Source organism: Cornus florida, unplaced genomic scaffold, assembly GCF_030987335.1.
Source record: "Cornus florida cultivar Cherokee Brave unplaced genomic scaffold, ASM3098733v1 CherokeeBrave_3.0.0_Hap2_Chr08, whole genome shotgun sequence".
NCBI lineage: Eukaryota > Viridiplantae > Streptophyta > Magnoliopsida > Cornales > Cornaceae > Cornus > Cornus florida.
Genome location: NW_026775578.1, coordinates 45,035,683 through 45,063,671, shown reverse-complemented (window position 1 = coordinate 45,063,671; position 27,989 = coordinate 45,035,683). Strand labels below are relative to the sequence as shown.

The 27,989-nt window shown below is 36.2% G+C and overlaps 1 protein-coding gene across 6 annotated transcripts; it reads right to left on the bottom strand.

Moving 5' to 3' along the window:
• Window positions 1–46: 46 nt before the first annotated feature.
• LOC132271549 (uncharacterized) lies at window positions 47–27,607 on the bottom strand. 6 transcript variants are annotated; one of them, XM_059772958.1, is made up of 23 exons: window positions 26,115–27,607; window positions 25,080–25,146; window positions 22,723–22,787; window positions 20,910–21,038; window positions 19,721–19,805; window positions 19,304–19,406; window positions 19,107–19,191; window positions 17,367–17,447; window positions 17,122–17,219; window positions 16,695–16,854; window positions 16,502–16,604; window positions 16,188–16,407; window positions 13,295–13,362; window positions 9,707–9,831; window positions 9,162–9,625; window positions 7,732–7,813; window positions 7,466–7,642; window positions 7,345–7,398; window positions 6,475–6,567; window positions 6,331–6,396; window positions 5,226–5,272; window positions 4,275–4,979; window positions 47–704 (listed from the first exon to the last, which is right to left on the bottom strand). In XM_059772958.1, the coding sequence occupies exons 4-23, from the start codon at window positions 21,024–21,026 to the stop codon at window positions 320–322; spliced, it is 3,318 nt and encodes a 1,105-aa protein (XP_059628941.1). In that variant the 5' UTR covers window positions 21,027–21,038; window positions 22,723–22,787; window positions 25,080–25,146; window positions 26,115–27,607; the 3' UTR covers window positions 47–319. The 6 variants fall into 6 exon arrangements, with proteins under 6 accessions (XP_059628941.1, XP_059628942.1, XP_059628940.1 ...); XM_059772959.1 differs by lacking the exon at window positions 22,723–22,787 and adding an exon at window positions 21,226–21,362; XM_059772957.1 differs by lacking the exon at window positions 22,723–22,787 and having other exon boundaries at window positions 26,069–27,607.
• Window positions 27,608–27,989: the final 382 nt, after the last annotated feature.

Here is a 27,989-nt window from a genome sequence, read left to right as displayed (position 1 = left end):
CACACAATCAGAAGGTTTGACCAAGTATAAATTTATATTCCAAGCCTTCAGAGTTCAAATTTAAATTAGACTAGAACAATTTGAAATAAACATATCTAGAGAATTCGTTTCATCACAACATTCAAGCTCATGATTCTTTCCCATCACTAAATTTACATCTAAATGCTTCATTGCTTCCAGCAATTTTCACCAACACTATACACTAATTTGTTTATCCTAGTACTACTACTAGTTAGGCCCGTCCTTTACGGGAGACTTCCAACCTAAATACAACAATCGTCACTTATGATACAATTGTTATAAAAATAAAATATTTAGGTTATACGGGTGATGGCGAGAGTAGAAACTCTGGTTGTAATCTTTGTAGCAATATCCCACAAAAGGGGCATAAGGGTTTTGCAGATACTTCCAGTGTGGAAGATTCGATGGAAGACTTGATATCTGAAGGACGTTTACGCATTGTAAAAAGAGTCCAGGGTGCCAATTTTGAAGCCCATCTTTGACAGCTTGAGCAAAACCATAAGGGGTTAGTAGGGCAGACCTGCATAGAGACAGAACACCGTGCTAGTTTATGGCTCTGACTGACTCCTCCATCACACTTCACACCTCGGCAAAAGCCAGCTTCCACAGATTCAAATGGAATAGATGCTGAGCAATAGCTGCATTGTTCTTCTGCTACGTATTCAAAAGTGGAGTGGAGAATGCTGTTGAAGGAGTTAAACATGATAAAGTAATACATAGTAATGTAAAAAAAAAGACTAGTATGAAACCCAAAAATGAGCAATGAAACCCAAAACATATTCAAAATGTTAGAAATTAAATAAGAACTTCCAGTCTTGATCACACAATTGTTGTTTATTGACATATACAAAAGCAATGTTCTGTTGTCAGTGTTGCCAAGAGAATGTGGTATGCTAAGAAGCACGGACACGGATATGGGACACGGATACGGCACGACACGCACACGGCGACACGGCAAATCCAAAAAAATTAGGACACGGACACGGCGAATAGTATATATATATATATATATATATATCAGCATTAATAATTTTTAAAAAAAACACTGATATGTTTAGGTTGGAATATATATATATATATCACTGATATGTTAGTATATATATATATCAGCATCTTTAGGACACGGACACGGCGAATTGTGGCATCTTTAGGTTAGTATATATATATATCAGCATCTTTAGGGTAGTACAAAACAAAAAATAGAACATTAAAAATTTTAAAAAAAAAAAAAAAATCCAGAAAAGTGTGTCCGAGCCGTGTCTGAGCCGTGTCCAAGCTGTCCGAGCCGTGTCCGAGCTGTCCGAGCCGTGTCCGAGCTGTGTCCGAGCCGTGTCCAAGCCGTGTCCGAAAATTTAAAAAAATAAAAAAATTCCAGACACGTTTTTTGGCGTGTCCGACACGTGTCGGGGCGTGTCCGACGCGTGTCCATGTCCGACACGTGTCGGACACGGATTCTTCGCCCATTTTGGAGTGTCCGTGTTTCTTAGGTGGTATGACACCATTGAAATCTTGAACGTCACAGCTGGTCCCTAACAGCTAGTTGCATAAAGGTTAAATCGAGTTATAGGATTACCAACATCATGATTGTGTAAACATGCACCCCTTCCAATAAATGTTATTTCAACTGAGATAAATAACTCAAATTAACTTTTTAAATAGAAAAAAAAAAATTCAAAATAAATAGAGAATAAACATGATTAACATTCTAGAAAAAATCAATTTGCATAAAAAGATAATAACAGAGTAAGACACATGGCAAACACTTGAAACAAATTTAGTTGTCTACAACGAGAGAGAGGAGGGGGAAGGCCTAATTGGTTTAGTCTTCTGGAAATCAGAAACTGTACAGATTTTTGTTTGGTTGCAGTTTTTTGAAATTTGTTTTCTAGAAACTCAATTAAAAAAAAAGAGGGTAAAGTACAACAACACCTCATGAGGTTTGCCAAAAGGACATAGAGGTGAAACTTACTTGTTTTTTTGAACAAAAACACCCCTTGAAGGTTCAAAAATGGATAAAGACACCCCTGACATGAGAAATTGACCAAATTACCCTTTGACCGTTTAGGAGACTTTTTAACTCTACAATTTAATAAATTGGACCAATCTACCCTCATGAACAATTTACGCAAAAAAAAAGAAAAAAAAAAAAAAAAAGTCTCCTTTCTCAATACCTAATATGGTAATACTACCTAATACCTTCTCTTTCTCTCTCTCAATGGAGCAGGCGGCGGCGGCGATGGTCTGGACAATGGCCACCGTCACCGCCACCACCCTCGCCCTCACCCTCTTCCTCTCTCTCTCTCTCTATATATATATATATATATATATACGGAAACACCAATGGTAGGTAGACTTAAGCCCTCTGCCACCACAGAAAGCCACACATACATGTCTATATATATATATATACACATACAAACACTGAAGGGGTTCAAATTCCACATATATACCCACATATTTTTGTATAGCAAAACCCAACTACTCAAAATCCAAACAATATGAAATTGGGTCTTTTTGATTAGGTGCTCAATTGGATACCCCTGCAATTTCCGACAACCACTATCACCCAATCGTGAATACAAACTCATCATTGAGTTATGTATAAAAATATCATCACAAATGTTTTCACCTGTGACACCATCAAGCCTCCCCACGTGGAGAGTAAGGATCTGAACGGCGGTAAAATCAACGAGTAAGGACGGTCAAAACAGAATGGTAGAAAGTGCCGTTTCCTGAGAGGAATCGGGTCTAATACCATAAACTATGACCCCCAAAGATTCCATCTTGACTGCTGATACTAGCATCCGGAGCCTAAAATCAAACTACATCTGCTTAAAGAAGCTTTCCTTATCTTAGGAATGGAATTAGAACCTGGGACCACAATTCGTATGGTACAGTCCTAGAAAAAGACGCGTGAAGGAATGGAATTAGAGCCTGAGACTGAAATTGACAGTGAAGACCAAGCTTTGATGAGGCGATGACGATGCGGCCACGAACTAAACAGTGAGGTGAGGTTTAGCGACCGACAAGCCTAAACGATCCAGCGAGGACCAAGCTCCGATAACGATAAGGTTCAGATTAGCACAGTCCGACGAGCATCACCTGCAAGGGTGAGGAGGCTGAAGTGGCCATTGCCTCTGCCGTCCGATTAGAGCCCTTTTCGTGGGCAGATGAGAACTGGGGATGGTGATGTGTGCAGATGAGGAGGTGATATATATATATATTTGTCTCTGTGTGTGTATGTGTGTGTGTGTATATAAAGAGAGGGGAATAGGGTGTTGATGGTAGCGATGCCGGCGGCGGGGCGATGAACGCCGAGAGAAGGGGGGGGGGGGGGGAGAAGGTGGTTTGGTCTAATCTGGCGCACTTGGCAGCCAAATTGTGGCTGAAATAAATTGAGGGTAATTGTGTCTTTTTATTATATTTGATATTTTATAATAAATTTGATTATAATATTGAGGGGTAATTTTGCCTTTTCAGTGGATTTAAGGCCTTGTTTGGTTGAAGTTTCTCACAAGGGGTGTCTTTGTCCAAAAAGCTAGCAAGTTTCATCTCTCTGTCCTTTTGCCAAACCTCAGGGGGTGTGACTGTACTCCCCCCCCCCCCCCCCCCCCTCAATCCAAAAAAAAAGGCACGGTTTTCAAAGAACTGCCTTTTATAGTTCTCTGAAAACACTTTTCTATTTTCTACGTTCTTGAGAGCTTTTTCCGAAAACTGAACCAAATAGGCCCAAAGTCTTTGTCTTTGTTCAGAACGGGTGAAGAATAGGCGGAAAACAGAGTCCTCTCCACTTTTTGAAGTTAAGAGCTAGATTATGACTATCTTTGATGTTGGTCTATACTTTTTGTTCTATTTTATTCTTTTAAATGCAAGTTGGCTTATGAGTTGGGCTTTATCCTCAAAATCTTTAAATTTCTGTGCCCAGAATGGGCTGTAGGCCCAAATAAACCCAAAGGAAGAACAAAGCAACACCAATTAGTACTTAGAAGGATTGGTAGGAATTAGGATTGTATAATTCTACAATCTTGCATCCAAGATATTTTTCATGTAATCCCGGATCGATTTAGCAATTTAAGTACGACCCTACGACCCGGATAGCTATTTTAACAACGACGATGCAGTGCTCGATAAAGCTCGGACCTCTGACATTTGAACCTTAGAACTCTGACATATGGAGCTGATTAAGAATCCATAATGCAGAACAGATTTTATACAAACAAAGTAAATACTTAGGAGCCTGGGGAAAGTAATACCTCTTATCAAGCTTTCCAACCTCTGATGTGAGAAGCTTCAAATCATCATGTAGGTAATAGTGATTAAGTGCAACCCATTGCTCCATTTGTGCTAACCCAACAGGATGCCAGTATCCAAATTTACCAAAATTGGTTCTTGAATTGGAGATAAGACTTAAAACTACAGAGAAACTAAAACCCACAAGCCTTTCTCTGAGTTCTCTTTCACTACTCAGAAGCAGCTCCATCCACGAAGTCAGTTCCTCTTCAGCACCACATAATCCTTCACAGTTTTTCTGTTTCTTGTTATTTGTATCTCCCTTCAGCTCTCCTAGTATTACATGCCTACTGATAATGTTGAGGAGGTGCAGCTGGCGGGAAGTGATCTTTGAGAGAGATCTAGAGACATGTGGTAAGAATTTTGCAGTAGAAAGGCCAAGCTGGAAGCCAACGAACGAGATCAGCCACTTAGCTATTACATGTTCAACATACTTCGGTGAAGACTGCTTGAAAGCCAATAATGCAGCCACAACATCCCAAACAACCAGAGGCTTGTCAAGTTGTTCAAATTGATTTAAAGACCATAAAATATTACATTCCCAACAATTCAAATCCTTCTCTAGAAAACCAGGAAAAGCTTCAACATCAAACTCTGGGTCTCTGTTATATGCGGCATCTAGTTGCTGCCCACCAATCCAGAAGAACTCAACAGCAGCCTTCTGAGTCCTGAGTGATTTTGCAACATGAGTCAAATTCTCAATGTAAAAACTACAACTAAGCAATAAAAAAAAAAGTAGTTTTCCCATTTTAAAGTTTCGTATCTTTTATCTTTGGCTTTTTACCTGACAATAAATTTCAAGATTTTGTTTATGTTGCTTTAACTATTTATGTATATGCATATATAGAGAGTTCACACAAGGTATGTAGTGGAATATTCCAGCACAAAAAGATGCAACGAGAAAAAAATTTCACCTTGCCTGATACATTGGATTTAATAGATCAGCATCAAAACTACGAGCCTGAAAAGATCAGGCACAAATTTGTTAGTTTTGGAACCACAACACTTGATAATATGAGTCATCTTTTCTTATTGCCATATTGTAAGCTTTACATAGTAATCCAAGGAATATAATTCAACTATGAAAAAAGCAAAAGGAATATAATTCCCTTTAAGATCCAGAAAAATGGAAGAGAGAGAGAGAGAGAGAAGACAAAAAGACTAGAACGACACTTGGATTAAAAAGGAGAGAAACTTCAATTTTACATCTTACATAATAAAGGAATGCAAAATCAAAGATGAATGAGTAGCAAGGCCAAAAAAAAAATTACATACATGTGTGATTAGGTACAGATGCGACCGATAGTGACTGTGGACTAGTTGCAAAAAATAAAAAATAAAAAAACCGTAAGCATAGTTTTCTTATATGCAATGCATAGTACATATCAGTGGAACACATACAATAAAAATAGGAATGTAGAAAGGCTGAAAGATGAAAAAGACTATATATATATATATATATACATGACGCAAGTTCACCGGAAATATGGCCCTTGATACGGCTAAATGGCGAAAAGGGTTTTTGGACCATGATCAGGATAAGATTTTCATTATATGATTCAAAATCTCTTTATCCCTTTTTTGACTCTTAGACAAAGAAAACAGTTGTTTCATTTTTCCTTGAGATTTTTGAAGGTTGCAAAGATTGCCAAAGGCTCCTTGGAAAACTTAATAGTGCCAAAGGCATATTTAGCTGAATAGACAATGAGGAGTTAGCAAAGAGCAAACACATTATGATTCAAACTTGGAGGATTGAGTATGCATGCATTTGAAGCTCAAAGAAGAAAAGGCCTTAATTTGTATAAATCAGATATCAAGTAGCTGAAAGGAATAAGCCAATGAGGTGAAGTGCAAATATGATGGATGCACCTAATATGAAATAATGTATAGACTTGGATAAACTCAAATGGAAATATTAGACACAAAATCTTTCCCGGTTGCATAGGTAAGATAACATCAACTACATAACTTGCAGAAGAAGAAAACTGCATAACAGATGGAAATATTCAAATATCGTACCACGGCAAGCACCAAATTTCCAGGGGATACTGCTACGCCAAAGCATGAATCAAATACATTTGGAACCTGCAAAGAAATTTCACATCTTGGTGAAATAGGAACCTGATATCTTACGAAAGGAAACAAGAAGGGTTACATCATTACATCAGTGGAGCTCTTCACACCAGAAATGTTTGAAGGAATGGGTACTTCAGATAGAGAATTCCCATGTAAAATCCAGCAACGAACAGAATTATCCTAAAAGCATCCAAATAGGCAATAGTCAAAGAACTGCCTAATTTTCTTACCTGTAAACAATCATATCTCCCTTATTATGCCCCCTATACAGCACACTTCTCAAAGAGAGGTCAGGGGTCAGGGGTTCGAGCCTCAGTGGAGGCATGCGTGTGTGAGTACCAACTAGGAAAAAAAAAAATATATGCAAGTGCTTATCCTAAATGGATGCAAATATTTAACAAAGTAATCATGCCATGTATTCAAATTCCTTGCCACTCAAACAATAATAATCGATGTGTATCTAAATTCTTTATCTGGAACAACTTAGTACTAAAGATTGAAAGATTGGATAAAAAGCTTGTTGTGGAAGGAATGGTAAGGGATCCAAATGCAGTGCCTCTCTCTAATGTCTTATACTGATGGTTGATAGAAAACCTAAAGCCTTACTGCCGTAAAATCATGTACTCATCTTCGCCAAAATGGAGCATTTATCACTTTTTCATGTACTCATGTTCACCAAAATGGAGCATTTATCATTTTTTTATTTTTTATTTTTTTGCGGGGAAAAACTTCTATTTCCAGAGATCAGACCCTTGTGCATCTCGAAAATGCTAAGAGGTGCTCAAAACAATTATAGTAGTGAAATGAAGATGTATTGTAAATCCATCAAATTCTGAATACAGTTCAATTGAAGAACAAAATCCTCAAGAAAAGGACAAAATGATCATAAACAAAATACAGTTAGTGAAGTCAATAAAATAACAACTCACATGCTATTAAGCTTCAAAAATTAAATACCTGGCTGCAGCTGTACAAACAGTGTCCATCAAAAGCCCAAGCTATACCTGTAACCTGTTAAATTCTCACACAAATAAATAACCATTTGAGGTAAAAGATAGATAAACAATAAGAAACTTACAATATGGTCATGAGCTTCATATGAGATAATTCTATCATATATGCCAGTTGATATGTCACAAATCCATACTTCAAAAGATCCAGATCCTTTTCCGACAGCTAAGTATATTTTGTGTGGGGATCCTACTGGCATTTTAAGTGAAAGTACGGAGACGGAGACAGAATTGACAGCAATAACCTACAGAAAAATAAGAAAGATCTAATTAACACCTTTATAGTTTCATCTTAAATAAAGAGGCTGACATGAATTTTTTATCAAATACTCACCTCCTTCAGTAAGGAAAAGGGAGCATGACTAACTTCTGAAGACTTCAGCAATTCCCTACCATGCCCCTGCCAGATCTTCACACTGAAAAGAAAGAAGAAACTAAGTACAGGAAAATGTTGTAACTTAACAATTTAACATCTAAAACTGACATTTATCCAATTTGTCTTCGGCAATAAAATTAAAGTGGTTTGACTTCAGTAATTCATACACCAGAAAGATAAGTTAGTTCCATCAAGACCTTCATTACAACCTCCAGCAGCATTCTTCTACTCATAAATAAACAATTTCTCCAAATAATCATATGCAATGAGGTGCTAGCCTCAAGAAGGGAAAAAAATTCATTACAAAACAAAAACCAAAAACAGTGCCAATATCCTGCTATCACTAATAAGAATAACAATAAAAGGTGGATTGGTGTCAGGTAGATGGCTGGCTGTAAAATTTTGTCAAATCCCTTTGATGGATGGCCGACCCCATTTGTACGGGATAAAGACAATGATGGTGGTGGTGGTGGTATTGATGATGATGACGACGACGACGACAACTAGTAGTAAGAGTAACAATATAATGAGTTCCATCTAGAAAATTATTTCAACCCCCAGATACATTCTTCTACTCACAAATAAACAGTTTCTCCAAATAAATAAATGGAATGTAAGTGCTAGCCTAGAGAAGGGGAAAGCCAAAAAAAAAAAAAAAAACAACAAAAAAAACCAAGAAAACACTGCAAATATCCTGATTTCACTGGTAAGAAGAACAATATAGAATGAAACTGATGGACAAGCTAAAGATGAATGCACAGATTTAAAAAGACCAGCAAGCAAATTAATTACCACAGCCTCCTCCCCACAAATACCCACGTGTTCTCGTGGCTAGTAGAAAAACTCTAAATTTAAAAATCTTAAATCATATATTTCTAGAACCCTAAAACAGAGTTATCATCATGAGAAATAAATTGTTGAAGACAGGGAAGTAAACTTATAATTAATTCAATCATAAAAAGTGCAGGTTCAAATTTTTACGAGTGGAAGAAATCCTATGAAAAAATCACATAAGATGTTAACAAGATTTAGCATTTCCAGGGATAAGGATCTCCATCACTTAAAACCAGAATGGACAGGCCTAAGGTTATACATTGTACCCAAAAATAGGGAAATTTAAATCTAATTATCTGGATAAGATGAAGGCATATTTTCTTACACCAAGCTTAGTATGAATATATCATCCAAATCATCCAGAAAACAAAAGAGAACCGCACAAACAAAGAAAAAGGAATACACACGCACACACAAAAGGCACTTCAATCATACCTCCTATGATAAAGCATCCACAGGAGTGTTATCTAATGCCCATTAGTAAACAAAAATTTCAAAGAAAGAATAATGGTGTAAAACACTGCTTATGATATAGATCTGCATACCTAACTCACCTCCCATCAGAACTCCCAGTAGCCAATAAAATCTGAAGATTTGAAGCATCAGAAACAAACAATTCCCAGCTAACTGAAGTGATCCAAGTACTATGCGCCTGGAGAAGTCCAACAAGCAATGCAGAAGTTGGGTCCCTGCTGGAAACAACAGAGTAGCATTGTGGCTCATGGATTCTCCAAAATGAAATTTTACCAGACTTCCCTCCAACTGCAAGTAGAGCACAGCCCTTAGGCGAGTTATCTGGAGAAACTGGCCCAATTTCAGTCGTTAAGCGCAGAATAGGCGACCAGGCAACGAGAAGTGATGACATCATTGCACTACGAGAAGCATATCGATCTGCAGTTATTAACTGGTCAGTACACTTTTCTTGTATTTTCTTCAGAGGTTTCCCTTTAGAATTAGGCGCACACACAATTTGATGCGGATTATTTTCAATCAGATCATCAGATTTGCTCTGAACTGCCTGAAGAAATAACAAAAAAAATTAGTAAAAAAAATCACCAATAACAGTGAAGATGGAGTATGTTGACAATGGAAGCAAAACCTTGTGCAACTCCTGGCCTTTCGTTTCAATCTTGATTAGAGTAACTTGCCATGATTTTTGTTCACTAATCCATGATGGTGCGAGTCTGACAGAGCTAGCATCTAATGTGACTGATCCAGTATCCCCTTCACAGACAGTGATACAAGACAGGTCATAAGATGCACCATACAAAATCAGCACATATCAGAAGCAAAATTATTAATTATATAAGCAGCACATATTCCGGTTTCTTTTTGTCAACCCAAGAAATCAGAATAGAGAAGAAAAGATGAATTGAAAGAGCAACAAGGAATGCATAATGCAAAAAATCATTATCCATGCCTTACAACTTTTTAGGGGTCATTCAAGAAACAGATCCTGAAGCACGTAACACTAGGACCACTATGACTAACAATATATTGGTCTTAACAAGGTATCCACCCACATCCTAAGATCTCTTCCCAAAACTAAACCTGCCCAGAAGAACTTAAGAAACAGATCCTGCAGATTGTAAACACTATGGCCTTGTTTGGCATGGCTTTTGCTTCGGCTTTGTACGGAGAAGAGAAAGAGAAACATAATCTATCACTTCCATTTGACTTACGCTTTAGTGTTTGGGAACTATATTTTAGAAGAGCTTTTAATGCTGAAAGAGTTTTATTTCTGTTTGGCAAAACATTTCCTGAAAGTTCTTCTACTATCTAAATAACTATTTTGACCCTAGACGGGGTGTGTGTGCATATACATATATACAATAATGATCTCTTGCAAATCAGTGAGCAAGAAATTTATCCACACGAAGCATAATCAACTTGGATACGATTCAAGTGTAAAAAAGGTACTTACCAAAAAAACATAGCAATCATATCCAACGGTAATTATGCTTGGTGTGGATAAATTTCTTGGTCACTTGTGTGCAAGTGATCATTTCTGTATATATATATATTGGAACTATTTAGCAACACAAAGGGCCTGTTTGGTACATGTTTTGCTGTATGGTGTTTTGAATAGAAATCGGAAGCATGTTTGTTGTCTATTTGTTGCAAAATTTTTGAAAGCAAAAACATAAAAACATGTTTGGTAGAAAAGTCTTGCAAGTTTAAAAAATATAACGGCTGGTTTTAAAAGGTCATTTCAGAATTTTTCAAAAAGCAAAATTGGGTAGTGTTCATTGCTAATTTGCTACAGTGCGGAAACATGTAAAAACACCAAATTGGTGTTTTGACTTTTGGCCTCTATTCACAGAACGTTTCAGCACTAAACAAAACAAAATGTTTTTTACCAAACATGTTCTTTCCACTGTTCACTGCTACAGTACCCGACAAAAGCACCAAAAATAAAACGTGCACCAAACAGGCCCAAAGTAATTACATTGTTTTACATAGAACTATACCCTAAACACCCTAGTAACCCATGCAACATAATTCAATTCACAAAAAGATGAAATTGTCCTACGGTTAAAATTAACAAATTAGTTCCATCCAAGAAATCTTTGACTGAACCCTCTCGTATGATTTCATTGTTATTAGAAATCATTTCTCAACAACAATACACACATGAACGGACATAACACTAAATTAATATTAACACAGTCAAATTAAAAATCAAAATTGTATCTCAAGCTAATAAAACACAAATTGAAACAAGCAATGTCAACTTCTCTTCCTTGTCAACAAAAAAAAAAAAAAAAACGTCAACTTCTCCTTCGAATTAGCATATAGGGAAGGGTTTAATGATGACAGATGAAAACATCGTGCCATGGAAGGAATGAGAAATTTCTTAATTATTTGGACAACCAATGCAGTTGAGTTTCTGCAAAAAAATAAAAATAAAAAATAAAATAAAATATAACAAAATAAAACGATTGGGCAGAGATATAATGAGGTGAGATAGTGAATCTCATGTTAAGAAGCTTTCTGCATTCTCAAGTCTGAACCAACAAAGTGGATACATCTTGAGGATGAGAAAAGGAGACGGTGGAACCTGCTGAGCGCGAGACTGTAACCAGATGAGAGGGACGACCAGTGATGCGATTAGGGTTTCTTTGCATATGAAGGGATATGGGTAGAATACTTTATTTTTTCCTGACAAATATGAAGGGCATGCTTGGTATTTTGAAAGTTTCATTAAACCCCTAAACAGCTTCTCCAAAATGTTCTTCTAAAAGCCAAAGCTCTTTCAAAAAAACAAGCCAAACACTACTCAAATAGCTTCCAAGTCCAAAAGCCAAAAGCAGCGTTTGAAAAGCCAAACCAAACAAGCACTATGTCTAATAATATCTTGATAAGACCAATTTTTAATTTTCTAAATTTGTCTAACTTTTAACAATGGTCCACTTTGATGCCCTCAGTTGCTATCATTATGCTCCATATATTACAGGTTCTCATTGCTATTCTATAAAGAAAAACTGGTCAAATAAAATTCATGTATCAAATTTCCACATCATCTGCAGAATATATTCCTCAAACTCAGACTCCTTATATGGAACTGGATCCATTAAGGTGTCCCAAAGTCATCAATGCTCAATATAGTTTTATATCTATGTACGTAACTTCTGAAGATACATCATTTTAGCTCCAACTTCCAGCCTTAATAGTTCAATTTGTACTCTTCCACCAATTCCCTAAGTCAGCATCACACTGTTACTACTACACACGGAATAACTAAAATGAACAAAGAAGTGGCAGCAAGCAGATATATTATCCTACAAAATATCTTCACAAACCACTCATGTATTCAGGATAACAAGTTCATATTGCATTCCTACATCATTTTTCTCTCTAAAGTCATGTTTCTGATGCACCTATCATATCCTCTCTTCCATTTCACAATACTTTAGCTTATAATTTATCATAAATGGGCACAAGAAGTCAAAGAATTATGCCTGTCATCATGCTTAGTGCCTTATCTACACAGCCAGTGCCAAGCCTGAAAAAAGGAGGATTGTGTTAGCTAACTTGACAGCTAGCGTAAAACTTTTACCAGTGGCTACATAAACTTGAATTATTCGTGTTGAGTTGGACACAACAAGTCAAACGCATCTATTCCCTGAACATTGGGACAAAACTTGAAATGTGTGTTTCAGCAAACTCCTATATCAAATATATAGTTATATTAGGATCCATATCCGGAAGAAGTTTCAAGAGGAAAATAGTGTAGAAAGTAATTACTTTATTAAAGGTTACATCATATATGAAACGTCAATATAACCATGGCCTTCCATTTCTTGCTTGGTCTCTAAAAACATGTTGTGTAGACTCCTCAAGGTGAGAAAGACATGGTTCTCAGATGGCACTTTACCAACACAGGTATATCTGGTGTATAAAACACTTACTAATTTTTTCAACAACCTAGAGCTCTTCAATAAACCTTCCTTCTACAGTACCAAAAAGTTGGGAAAAATAAAAGGACAACCTTTTTTCTGACACACACAATACACCAATGACATGTATGAACCATACACGTGCAGGTTTTTATAAGCTACAAACTTCAGCTTCAATAGGAATGATTAAAATATTAGATACGTTTGACTAATACTCGAAGCAAACAAAATTGAAAGGACATGAGCATGAATTACTAATAAAAAGAGTCACTAAGATAATAACACACCATAGAATTTCACCAGCAGTCCATTTTCATTCAAACCCACAAACACGCCTTCGACCCACCTGCACATTCTATTATAATTACGAACATCTAAATGAGGCATAAGCAACAAATTAAGAACCATACAGAATATGAAAACTAATTTTTCAAGGGAAAAATAAAAAATAAAAGAAAGAATAATTGCAAATTTAAGAGGACTCGAGTAATCTAGAATAGAGGCTCCAAGCATTTCTATAGTTTAAGTGTAAGAAGAAAGTAATTGATAATGAATAATTTGTGTCTTAAGTATATTCAAATCATGAAGGTGAATATAATAATTCTTTGAAAGAGAAATTTTGACAAATTAAACATAAACGCTACAACAAGCAACTGAGAATTAGCATTCGATTTACCTCATATTCAAGTACTATGTGCAAGTGGAGGTTTGTCTTACATAGCCTTAAGCTTCAACTAGGAGTGGCAATTTGACCTGACCGGCATGCCCCTAATTGGACGGGTATGTTGAGGTATTAAATGGTATAGGGGCAGGTCTCAATTAAATTCTTTGAACCCAATCCGGGTTTGGAGAGGGAAGCAAATTTACCTTTATACCCTTATTAAGATTTAACATTTCTTAGATACCTTTATATATATATATATATATATATATATATATAGCTGTATCTTTAGTGTTTCCATGTTCTGTCATCAACCGCTGCCACCCCCTCCCCCCCTCCCTTCTCCCAAAACAAAAGCCCCCACTATCCCACTGCCTCTCTGCTCCCTCACCTCCTCCCTCTCCAATGCCGACAACAACCCCCTAGCCCTACGTGAACTACAAATCCTCTGACCTCAATCTCTGCCTCCTCATCATCTCCTTCATCCCCCTCCTTTCAGGCCTCTATCTGTCTTGCACCTGCTCCTCCAACTCATCCACCACTCCATGCGTTCATCGGTTTCTCTGGCTTCTACAGTCGATAATTGGACAGCAATCTTCTCTCTCTTCTACAATTAGTCATTTATTTTGTATCAATATACATACGTACATATAATTCTTTGTATATATAAGGACAAATTACACCGGAGTTCCCTCTAGTTAGGGTACCTTTAGTTTTAATAATACACTGACATCCACTGTCAAAGACAACGGTTGCGTGCATTAACGGAGTAAGTGAATTTACCAATTGACATAATTGGCTAATTAGTTTTTGAAATTTAAATTGGAATTTTATTTACACCCATGAATACATATTTATATATATATATGTATATATAGAGAGACAGAGACGGTGTGTGTACATATGAGATAGAGAGAGAGGATTGACATCTGGAGGTGTAAGAGGTTGTTGTTGATGCTGGGTACCAGTGGCAGAAGAAAAAGGAGAGAGAGAGAGAGGGAGGTGGTCTTGGTCCTGTTCATCATAACCATGGAATTCTCAAGCGAAAAGAAGCTCTCTTAACTCCAATCCAACCAGCTGAAACAATTTCTTATCATTAACTTGGTCCTGTTTATTGAGGAAAACAACTATGTTGCGAACACCCACTTGTTTGGTGAGCAAGATGTTCTATGGTCTTCGGCATGGGTTTGTCGGTGCCAGAGACGAGGCAGTGGCATTTCTCTGTTTTGTACTTGACGATAGAGGTGTTGAGGGTGATGTTGCGGGCTCGTTCCCTAGTATTGCATCAAATTGGTCCAATGTTTTTTAGGGAATTGTTGCCCATGGAGGGTAAGGCCATGATGAGGGACGCCGTTGGTCAATGGTGCTGATATTGGTGCTACTATTCTAGATTATGTTGTTACCACTCTGGCAGTTATTGAATCTTGTAGATTTGAATTTTGCAGCACAAACAGTTAAGGCTTATCAACACTATATTCTGATGCTTGGCACTACAGTCATGATTCCACGGTACTTGTTCTTTGAATAGGTGGGGATGCCGTGAGTCATATTCTCCATCACTTTTCTAGAGTCATAGACATAGTGAGTTTTATAGAGAAGGGGAGTATTAGATAGAGAGTGAAATCTGTCAGAAAATTAGAAGTTAGTACGAAGAAAAATGTGTCGTCATAGACATATGAAAGGTAAAATTTCCATTTTAGGGTTTCAGTTTAGTGATCCTTTTTTACCGTCAAACTCATTGACGGCAGGGGTGTAATTGATGTCATCCAAAGTAAAGGGGTGGTCTGTGCATTGCAGCCTAACTAGAGGGGAGGTCAGTGCAATTTTCCTATATATAAACAGGGTTTGTACTGTCTTTCTCTCTTTAACGGAGCAGGACGGGACTCTGAGTCTTGTTCGTAATTAGGGATGGGATCTAAGGTTCAACCCCATCCCAAGTTCAGGATGGGTATAGGACCGAATTGTTAAAAGGGATGGGGTAAGGCTTAGGGAAACCCACCCTGTTACCATTCCTAGCTTCACCAAACACATTCACAACAAAATGCAAGGTTCTTATGAAATGGAATTGGGGATGGTTTACATACTTTCCCGTCACTCCTTCAGTTACTCACCATATCCCAGTAAAGAAAGTATGGTGGAGTGTGCTTTTTCTTACATGTCGAAGTTCATACAATTTTACTTATCTAACTTATTGTATGAAAATACGATTTTACCATAGACATTTTAGTTCTATGAAGTACCTTTTAAAATCACTACATATCCATCCATCAGCATCAGTTGGTAATGTAAAATTCATTCTCTAGCTTTTCGGAAAGGAATTTGAGCACAGTGATATAGTTGAAGAGCTAAATTGAAACATTCAACACACTGTAAGAAAACGGTACGCCTTTTTCTGCACACAAGCTTCTATTTCCATGCTGTCATGGTCATTGTGCAGTAAGTCAACCGAGTAACACTTTAATCCTATTTGTCCATACCTAAACTTGCAGGATACCTACCCACTCAATAGGAATAATTACCTATCATTTGTGCAGGCTTCCAACGCTTGTCCAGCTCTTAGAACATCCTCCACTCCTTGACAATTATGAAATAGTATTTGTTCCGGAAGATTTCCCACATTCATGCAAGGGCGAATTCTCGGAAAATGGATCTCCTGACCAGCTACTGTGTCATCAGGGAAACACGGTGCACAGATGTAATCATATTTAGAATCCATTTCAATCCATTCATCTTGTTTCCCTGAAAGAATAATTGAAGAGATACTTAATACTAAGAATGACACAGTTTAGATAGTTGAAAAAATAAAAAAATAAAATACACAAATTTGATATACCACTTCCATCTGCTTCTGAAAATTTAATTAGAGCTTTTGCGCCATTAAAGTGATCTAACGTGCCAGAAACCCATAGACGACGTTGCTCATTCTGCTCAAAAACCTATAAAAGCCAAACCTGGAGAACACTTGAGAAGTTGTAGAGAGCAGTATAGGAAAATATGTTACCCCAAAGCTATGGATAATACACCACCTCCACTGATGACCCCTCCTGCAAAATTGAGCATGGGAAGAATTTTTCATCCTTGAACAGAGTGATTAAGTTTCCAGTATAAGGAGTAGAGCTAGGATTAGCATTCTTAATGTTTCCACTACGTAGTGACTGGTCTCCAAAGGTTCCAGACTCCTTATTGCTGAAATATGTTCATCCAAAAATGATGATGTCAAGAATAAAATAAAATGAGAAGATCTCATGAAAGGAAATTTCACAACAGCTTCTGGGTTTGAATATTACATCGAATGATTATGTGATTCTGCTACCCCATTAAATAAATAAATAATAATGCAAAGATATAGAAAGAGTGAGGTGCATATTCAAAACAATATAAGAGAACATGAATGCGAAAAGAACAAGATGAACATTGAATGAGCAGCTGTATAAAAAACAATAGACAATGTACGTTATGGCCAAACTCTGTCTTCTTCGCTTAGATTTCCTTCTAAAAACAGAGATCGGCATATCATCAGGACATTCCATGCTTTGCTGACTTGCTTGCTCCTGTAAAATGAATAGAAAAAAAGAACATTATGTAACTAGGTTAAGGTATAAGAAATGACTTGAGAAAAATGCATACAGAAACAATGAGGTGTAAATTAGCACACCAATGCAAACAGGAAAAGGAAACAGGTAGATATTTCTACTTACATCATAAGATGAAGGGATCTCCAACTCCCCAAAACTGATACTAGAAAGGTAATTGCATAACATCTCAGAAATGTCCAGAACCTAAAACAATAGGGGGAAAAAAGATTTTAATTTATAATCAGTACAAAAATAAAGCAGGAACATCCCAGAAAAAATACTGTGAAATTTTGAAGGGGTAACAATTAAGTAAATACGTTTCTTTGTTACTGACCATAAAAAATACATAAAAAGAGTAAATAAAAATATATATAAGTAGACTGCATCACGTAAGAAACAAAGGCAGCAGAATATATATGTATCAATCTGTATCCGAAAAATAAAAGAAAATATTTTACAGATCATATATCGTCAAATTTTGGTTGGCACACAACTCAATTCTCTTTCAGTTTAGAGATTAGATCAGAGAATCTTGTCAACAACCTTTTACAAAATAAATATTGCACAATAGCTGCAATATTAGACAAAGCAGAATCACTATAGATGCATCTAGAAAACAATGTTTACAATCACAAACTTTTCTAACATCCAAATTTGAAAATATATATATATATATATATTACTGTTTTGAGTATCTAGTCATGCAATAAGTGTATGACAAAGATGGAAGTTCTTAAATATCTTATTCATCTTACAGAATCAATAGACTTGATCAGTCACCAAAATGGCTTATAATGACTAATCACAGAACAAAGGTTGAAAATCATGTATCAAGATTCATCATGTGTTCCTCTAACTGGAGAAGACGGGGGAAAAAATGGCGAAGAAGAAGAAAGAACGAAGAAAAAAGATCATGATTATCATGTCAAAATAAGCATATGCTTATATAGACCCGGGCAACAAAGGACCTCAAAACTTCCCATAATTATCATAGGAATCATAGTAATACATGGATAATAGACTTATATAGAGAAAATGATACCAGAATATCAATGTATCTGTTATACAAAGTGAAAATGTTCAACTTGTATTTCAAATGGCATCAGAATTCAAATCAATTAAGTCAACAACTCCCCAAAGAAAAAACCTAAAAGATAAAAAATGAATATTGTAAATCTGCACCTCCCACCCAAAGGGCAGCAAGCCAGCAACACATAGGTAAAGCATACATTCATTTACAGATATACACCTCAACTCAAAAAGCTTTAATCTCCATACTTGCACTCAGAGGTACATTAATCCATCTTTCTCCAATTGGCTCTCTGGAAATTTATATCCTAAACTAAAATTATACAATAACATCTATAGAGGGAAAGAGAGAGGCAGGTTGGTACAAGAGAGACTAGTAGTGCAATATTTGAAGAAACATTCAATTGTCATCAATTGGCAATTAAAATTTTGGAAAAAATAATAAAAAATTAAATTGGTAATTAAATTATCAACATAGATTCTAATCATGAATGTAGAGATGAGGCACAAACCATATAAATTATTTCCAACATGGTTAAAGTCAGCATCGAGATAATTGACATATGAAATTAATCTGGCAATCCATTCTTATGTGAATCTGTTTCTCATCATCCCTTCATTTTGTTAGAAGTTAATCCACACTGAGCAGTTCTTGACTCAAAATATGGTCCTTGTTATAGTTGTTCCAGTGATGACTTCATTTTTGAACATTAACATGGGCAAGCAACACTTAATATTTTCATTTTTTTACAGTTATAAAGCATCTTTTTCTACTAAAAATGGATTACGAATAGTCCAAATATGGGGGTCACAGAGTGCTTGTCTGGCACATACCTCAACCCACTCTGCACAAAACTCACAATATGGCATACGATATAGCTTCACAAGTCCTTCTGAGGTACAAACAGCAAGCAAGCATCTGTACCAAACCAAATAACATATGCTTTTAAACCCATAATCAAATTTCAAAAGGAGCAGGTGAATGCAGGGGTGAAGTAAGCAGTATAGTTGAAAACAACTGAAATACATACCCCGAGTTAGGAGCAAATCCAATAGGAGACCAGGATATTGACCGAGCGTAAGGACGAATATCCCTTGATAAACGCGTGGGAAGCAAGCAACCAGATAGAAAATCTTCAGAATACATGTAGATGAAACGTTAGTCATGGACAACACTCTACATGTTATAATATAACCTACACATTTGTACATTCTAACAAGAACAAAATTGGGATGAAAGTTATCATTAGAACACGAACTTTGTGGGGGGAAACAAAATGAGGCTACAAATAAAGTATGGAGTTAACATATATATATATATAACTCGGAGTGCCGTATAATAACAAGAAAACAAAGTACTGATGAATTTGAATAACTATCTCCTAATCTCCAATAAAATTATTCACATATAATCATTGATCAAATGATATACAAACATGTAATCACACCTTTTCGTTCCACCAAGCCAATTGAAAAAGGTTTGCTGGCAGGAATAGTGATGAGGCCTCGGGGTCCAAAAGGCATAGCAGGATTCTACAGAAAATCCATATACACAAATTAAGTTAACACAGTAAATCAAAACAGAACAAAGGTCAAAGAGGAAAAATGACACATACACTTACATATACATTTATAAATAAATAAATAATAATAATTACAAGGAAATTATATATGTTAACTGCTTTCTTTTTTGGGTTAAAATCACAAAACCACCCTCTACTTTCAAAATCGTGCATAAAACCCCCAGTAAAATTTTAAAAAACCCTGAATTAACAAAATTTCTCAAGTTACCCCCAAACCTGTGACCGACCTGTTAAATGGGTCATGTCAAATTTGACCTTGCTATTTAATATTAAATTAAAAGTTATAATTATTATTTGATAATTACAAAAATACCCCAAAGTGCCTACAAAAATATTAATTAAAAGCTATTTAATCAAATTTGACTTTCAAAGTGCTTGGGAAGAAGACGGGTATTTTTGCAATTTTAAAATAATAATTATAGCCTTTAATTTAATATTAAATAGCAAGGTCAAACTTGAAATTTCACAACCCATTTAACGGGTCGGTCACGGGTTTGGGGTATCTTGATAAGTTTTGTTAGTTTAGGGGGTTTTTAATTCAATGGGGGGTTTTATGCACGATTTTGAAAGTAAAGGGGAGTTTTATGATTTTAACCCTTCTTTTTTATATCAAGGTTGTATGATTTTATCCAATAGTATCCATTCTAACTCCCAAAATGGAATGTCAATCCCGAAAGAACGAACATGTTTGGTTCAAAGGGCAAAAACCATAAAAAAAAAAGTGCAAAAATTTGTTTTGTTGACAATCAGCTAAAAAAATGCTTAATTTTTAAAGAACAATATATTGTAGTTGTCTGAACACTCTGAGTTCTTGAGAACTAGCAAAAAATGCCACAAATGCCCCTGCCCTTCCATCTATTGGAAAGATAGAGAGGGAGGGAAGCGCTTGGCTTCTTATTGTTGTCAAAGAGTTGAACAATGGTTAGTATGCATGTGAATTATTTGTCAAGACAAAAATGGATAAATAATCAGATGCTTTTAACTTGGTTTTTAAAACAGTTAGTTCGAACGTCTAGAAAATTACTTTCAGAAAAGTAAACAACTCCTAAATTACCAGGATAGTAACAAGGTGACTGGAAGCGACGGCCACCAAGTTCTCATTGGACCAGGCAACTGCATTGGGATGAGAAGGCGAAGCCACGAGTGAAGCGGCCTGGAATCGAGAAGCCATTGTTGTCTATCGCTGAAACAGAGCCCAGTAGGCGCAACAAATGTATGAGATTTTGTATACAAACATAACCCCACCAAAGCATTTGTATCCAACTCATAACAGTAAGACCAAATCATAAGTAATCTCAACAAATACTATGATCTTTTCCCCCAAAAAACAAATACTAGAATCCAATAAATTTTTCAAAATAACATCTGACCTTATGGGTCTTTTTTCAATCCGGTCAAACTCCGGCAATTCACTGCAGAGATGACTCCATAGACTTACATCCAGAGAGAGTATTCTTAATATGGATTTGAGTGTATTCTGAATATGCTTATTCGTTTCTTCCTGAAACTGCAATGCATACCTTGAATAGAAATCAAGTACTAAGGGTCTGTTTGGTAACCGTTTGTGTTTCTTGTTTATCGTTCAAGGATAAACATATATAGTGTTTATGTTATGTTGATTATCAATAAACAGAAACAAATTTTCTTTTATAGCGTAAAATTGCCAGAGAATATTGTTTGGTAATCTGACACTGTTTCAAAAAAATTTAACACAATAACCATCAAAAGGTGATTGGTAGCCTTAAAATATTTCAAGAAATTGAAAATAGAGAGAAGGTGTGGAGGTCCATGATCTTAAACTGTCACAAGAACAAATTCCTAGTTACTCTTCTGCCATTCTCCTACCACAAGACATCTCCTCTCCGCTTCAACTCAAGCTCTTCCCTGCTACGCCTTTCTACAAATTTATCTAAAGAAGCTCTCCAAAGCTTTTCTAACTTTAGCCTCATCTATTTTGCAAGAGAGAGATGGGAGAAAAAGCAATAGAAAGGACATGCTTCGCTCCTCCTGTCTTTCCTAAACTCTCTATAGATTACCTTCATTCTTTCTCATTACTCTAAGTAATAGATGGGAATAACAAATGATAAGATCCAATTTAGTACAGTCTCATTGGGTTTCCTGATTCATGCTTGAGTAATATTCTTAGGGTAAATTACACTGACCTCCCTTAACGTTTGCCATAACTAGAAAGTCAACGAAGCTTACGGATGGTATGATTTTACTCAGATGTCCCTACATTGAATAACATTAAATTTATAGATGTCTTGTAAACAGAAATGACCAAAATCTCCATGAAATCTGGATTGCCTAGATACATAGATAGAATGAGAGTGTGGCGGGTATACACAGCCTTCCCATTCCTGATGCACCTCTCTTTGTCTGTGGTTGCTCATCGAAAAAGGTTGTTCATATAAATAATGAAAATTTCCACCTTCAAATTTCTAGAAAATTGTCTGGTTATTTTAACCTCGATGAATGGGTTACATATAAGGATAGAAATGATTATCACAATTTTAGATGGGTTGTGATTGAGAAGAAAGGGTTGCTAATGAAACATATTGTTGATAAGTTGATTAAGGAACCAGGAAATCAGTTTAGGGCTATAATTCATTTGAGATATGCATTTTTTATTTTTTATTTGAAAAATCTCTAGAGGGGGCTGTTGATTGAGAGGATGAATAATGTAAAAGGCCTAAAAATGAAGGCTTATCACTGGCGACATAATCAGAAATCATAAAAATGGCGGTTATCATGGACAACACTATCAAAACTTGAGTAATTGTTAATGACGGAGCTGCTAGAGCCAAAGACACTACAAGAGAAGGTGCAAGGGACAATTAACGAATAACGATGACCAGAGAACTCACCTTTCTCTCTCTCGCTGGAATCTATGGTTGTTAGAGACTTGTTTCAAGCACTATCCCCAATTTCCCTAATTAATGAGATGATTTGGGAAAGTCGATTAGTAAAATTACAAGAATATCCTTACAATCCATCGTGCAAGAAAGAAACAATTGGGTTAACTATGGATTTTCCGAACCAGGGACAATGATTGGGTATTATTGTAATTTACCAATATTTACTAGGGTCAAAAGGGTTTTTGTCTTTGTTATAAAGGCAATATTGGCATTTCACTAATTTTAAGTGCGTGATATATGCCATTTCCGTCATTGTTCCAAAATTCACCTTTTAGGGGAGGTCAAAGTGATTCTTAAAGTTATACGGGAGGTTCGTGTAATTATATCAAACGTCAGGAGAGATCAATGTAATTTTCTCCATTCATGATTTGCTAACATAGCATGGCCAATCCTTAAAGCAACATGTAGTAGAGTTTGGGCTCAACAAAGGTTGCAACAGTGATGGATTTGTTTAAATCAGATAACACGGTGGTCATAGAAGGCTTGATGAGTGGCCAACTTCAATACCTAACCAAAGCAATGAGTCTATTTGCACTTTCCAGTGTGTGTGTATATATATATATATATGTATGTGTGTATATTATTTTATAGCATGATTCATTTCTTGTCCAAAATGTTGATCATTGCACCCCAAGGTGTCCATGTCGACACGAAAAGACACGTGACACAGACACATGCTATGGGTTGGAGTGTTGGACACTTCCTTGCATGTATCAGTGCAGCTGATGAAGAAACACTCACATAAGATAGAGTTGCTGCACACTTGTGGAGGGTTGGAATTTTTTTTCCATGTTTCTTTGTTAGTCCAACTGTTGCTTCTTTTTTGTTTTTGTTTTTGTTTTTTTTCTTTCTGTTCCCCCCTCCCTCTTTCTATACTACTAGTAGTTCAGAAATGGCATGAAGATGAGTGTTTTACACACGCTTCCTTTACTTGATTTTATTTTTTGCGAGAATGTGATTTTTACAAGCGTTGGGCCTTCCTTTACCTGTCTTTCACGTATGGCCAGATTAGTTTTTTTAAACAGCTGTCATGCTCCAACATTCTTAACTCTGCACATAAACGAACCCTACTGTTCATTTTAATGTTGTTAATTATGCAAGGGGTGGAGCCAGTTTTTTTTTTATTTGTTGGGGTGGGGGATCTTGATCTCACAATTTTTTACTTTTTCCTGCTTCTCAATAGTTTTGAAACTCGCAGATGGAGATTAACATATATTTTTGGATATATATATTTTTATAAACGTCAATTATCAAAACCGATTGACAAGGCTAATGTATTTTTATTAAATATGAGATTTCTTCACACATGCGAGATTGGTTGGGGGGCTGATCTCATGCGTCCGAACGTTAGGTTAATAAATGTTATGCATGTGTATATAATTATGTAAATAACAATGATATATTACAATAAGAACTACCATAACAATGAATTTATATTTTATTCAAGCTTTCAAAAGTAGGCTAAAAAGGTCGAAATTGAAGTTTTCTATTCGTTTTGAGATAACATATGTTATATAGTGCATTTAGAATAGTGCAGTAAACAAATATTTGTTGTCCTTTATGCTCCGTTTGGTTGGAGGGATGGATGAGGCATACCTAGGGAAGGGAATGCGTCTCTCTCACTTTTTGTTTGGTTAAATGGAAAGGATGGATGGGGTGACAATTTTTTCTTGTTTGGTTGAAAGGAAGGGAAAGAGAGTATTTATTTCAAAATACCCTCATTATATACTGTTATAAAAAGTAAATATTTATTTCAAATTTTAAGGAAGGTTAAAAATGGAAATTCCATATTTGTTGGTAGTTATCCTTTTTTCTCTCCTCTCTTCCCCCCAAATTTTGGCGGATAGTAGAATACAAAGCAGCATCCCTCCCTCCTTACTTCCTCCCTCTCTTCCCTTCCCTCCAACCAAACACAAAAAGAATCTTGTAACCTTTTTGAACATGTGCTTTTCCAGTATTTCATTTTAACCAATGTTGTACAAATAAACATATTAATGTCAGCAACAAAATGTTTTTAGCAAAGTCCCCATATCCTATAATTTGAGAAATACATGAATCTGATGTCTAGATACGCATTGATGCCTGACACTTGTACCCGAGACTGGGTAACATAGGTCCAGATCATGCACACAACCTCTAAGTCAGAGTATACAAACCTAAGATTAATCCCATCTAGCAACATTGCACAATACTGACATGGACTAAAAAACGAAACAAAAAATAAATAAAAATTTAGCAGCTCCAAAGATTAAAAAGTTGCTCATATTCAAAGGCACTAATCACATAAGAAATAGAGAGAGACTTACAAACTTCATAGGGACAAACCAGAAGGAAATTCCTCAATGCAGAAATTGGAGATTGAGAGTTGTTTACCTGCAAAAAACAGTTTTGAAGAATGTATTGATTCAAAATTTTCATTTATCTCGGTGAATATGAACATGCAACTAACACTAATGGGCACTATCATGATGCTTATTTAGTAGAAAAACAATATGCAAAACACAATTTATAGTCAAGACAATCAAGTGTCATAAAGTATCAAGTGAATATCCAAAAAAAATATTTTAGTTTTGAACATTGGAGCAAAAGTAAACATGTCTCTGAAAAGCACCACTATTAAAGGTTTATCAACCATAAAAACCAAATTAATTTGAACTAAAATAAAATTAAGCAAATAAAGCATACAATCAAATAATGAGACCCAAAAATAAGAATCATACCATGCATTCTCTATTACGCCTTCTACCTTCAGACCAATAATCTTTATCTTTTTCATATTCTCCAAGAGGGTCCTTTGAAGGAAGGCTTTGAAAAAATCTACTTAAATTAAATAAAATAGAAAATATATCTCAGAAGTATAAGTTATTTACTTCAGAAGATGAACAAAGACCTTTTACCAATCTGATTGTAAAACCTCTCTCTCTTTTATCTCAACCCAAATATTCACACAATAAAAAATATACTTTTGAATAATTTGTTTCAAAACAAGAAAGTGAAAATCAAACAAAAAGGAGTGCTAGAAGTTGAGTAGCATAAAAAAGTATAGATATCTTTTATACATTATTGAAAGGCATTGGATTTTGCATTTTAACAAACAATTGCCCGACAAACACAGAGACAAACATAAATTTTATCCAATCCAACCCGAAACAGTTATCTTACACAAGAAACCATCTTTATACTGTGAGCGACAATGGATTTGATATGTTACCCATACTTTATCACTATATACCAAATAAATATTATGTAGACCTAAAACAGTGAAACGTATTAAGAGTACCAGTGAAAAACATACCTAACAGACTGAGAGAGTGCACTGTGGTGGAGAGCGATGACTATACCTGGAGTAGCTCGCGGTGGAGGAGAGAGAGAGGGGTGGAGGAGCTTCTTCACGCCGGTGGAGGAGCTTCTTCACGCGGGTGGAGGAACTCGCGGTGGCCGGGAAGGAGATCGCGGTGAATTTTGGGCCAAGACGCTTCAGTGGTTGCCTTTGTTTTTTGTTTTTTTTTTTTTCTAACCTTGCTATATTTGAATTAATTGCACGAAAAACACTGTAGATATCGTGAATATTGTAATTTTAAATTTGAAAAATACCCAAACTACCCTTCTCTCATTTTATGGTAGTACTATCTTCACGCCGGTGGAGGAGCTTCTTCACGCGGGTGGAGGAACTCGCGGTGGCCGGGAAGGAGATCGCGGTGAATTTTGGGCCAAGACGCTTCAGTGGTTGCCTTTGTTTTTTGTTTTTTTTTTTCCTAACCTTGCTATATTTGAATTAATTGCACGAAAAACCCTGTATATATCGTGAATATTGTAATTTTAAATTTGAAAAATACCCAAACTACCCTTCTCTCATTTTATGGTAGTACTATATTATACATTCTTCACGCATATATTTATGTACTACGTATATTATATAGTACTACATATCACACATACATATTCTCTCTGTAGATCGATGGCAGACCCAGCATCCCTCTCTAGCTACATCTTCGCCGCCGACAAGTCGACAACCACCTCATTTTCGACTCTCAACTCCGGACTCTTGTCAGTGTTCAGCTTCCGTTGTGCCTTCTCCCCATCCCTCCTCTCTCTACAGACCCTTCTCTCTCTAGAACTGCAATGGCTTCCGCCGACAAGGTCAACAAAATCACCCAAACCGTGCGCTTCAAATAGGTCAAGCAACAGTGGAAGAACCGGTGCACACGTTCCTGAATCCTGAACCTCCTCCCTGCATTCGTCTCTCTGCTCAACAAGGCCGATAAAGATTTTGTATTTCAGGGCAATGGGGGGCTCGTTTTGCCCTCTGATGTTGGGTTTTTCAGAGAAATGTTGAAGCTTTTAGAGAGAGACAAGCAGAGGTAGAGGTTTGGTGCGTTAGGGTTGGATGAGTTCTTGAAGATTAATTTGTGTTTCGGAGCATCAAGAATAGGGCGTGGATCAGTGATAAATGGAAAGCTAACTCACCAGTCAACTCAATCAGAAAGCTATGCCTCTCCTCTATGGTGCATCCACACATGGGAAGAGAGGAACAAGAGAATTTTTAGTGGTAGATGTTCCTGACACAGAATTCTTCAATTCAAAATCTGCACTTCAATTCTCAAATTAGGGATGCTTCATTGTGCAGCATCAAGAATCATCCTTTCTCAATGGAGTCTCTCGCTGCCGTCCGCTGCCAAGACCGCCGTACTAACTCAGATCTCCGGTTTTGCACCGTACGGCAATCGCTTGTCCGTTATTAATCCAGGCGATTGGCTTAAATGGCTTTATCTCCTGGGGCCGGGCTTGTCCCTAGGTTTGGGTTTTACAATTTTTTGGGCTTGTGTTCTCAGGATTCTGGGTAGTTATTGCCGAAGGCCTTTTATTTATTTATTATTAATACAACTTTCTTTTAATCTTTCGTCGAAGAAAAAAAAAAAACACAAAAAAAACAACAATTACTTTTACCTGTGAAAAAAATTGAAAGAGTTTTTATTTTAATGTAAGAGGCTTTTGAGTTAAGTCCTATAAGACGAAAAGTTTGTCAATGTGTCTTACTATATCATAAATAATAAAGTAATATTGTTAACCGAAATCCCTCTGCCTTCACCACCACATCTGAGAGACCGGGTACAGTACTGTCGGGATATTCTTAAATATGATGTGAACATTTCACACTTCACTTTAAAAAATACTCCAATATTTAACTTTTGGCTTATCTCACAAATTAAACATGA

Coding starts and splice junctions, on each gene's coding strand:
- LOC132271549 (XM_059772957.1), bottom strand. CDS start 21,026: ATGGCTTCTCGATTCCAGGCCGCTTCACTCGTGGCTTCGCCTTCTCAT. Junction 9,832..13,294: donor ACTGCTGGTGAAATTCTATG/GTGTGTTATTAT, acceptor CTGTCTGTGAAG/GGGATACTGGATCAGTCACA. Junction 6,568..7,344: donor GTTTGTACAGCTGCAGCCAG/GTATTTAATTTT, acceptor GGATGCTTTTAG/GATAATTCTGTTCGTTGCTG.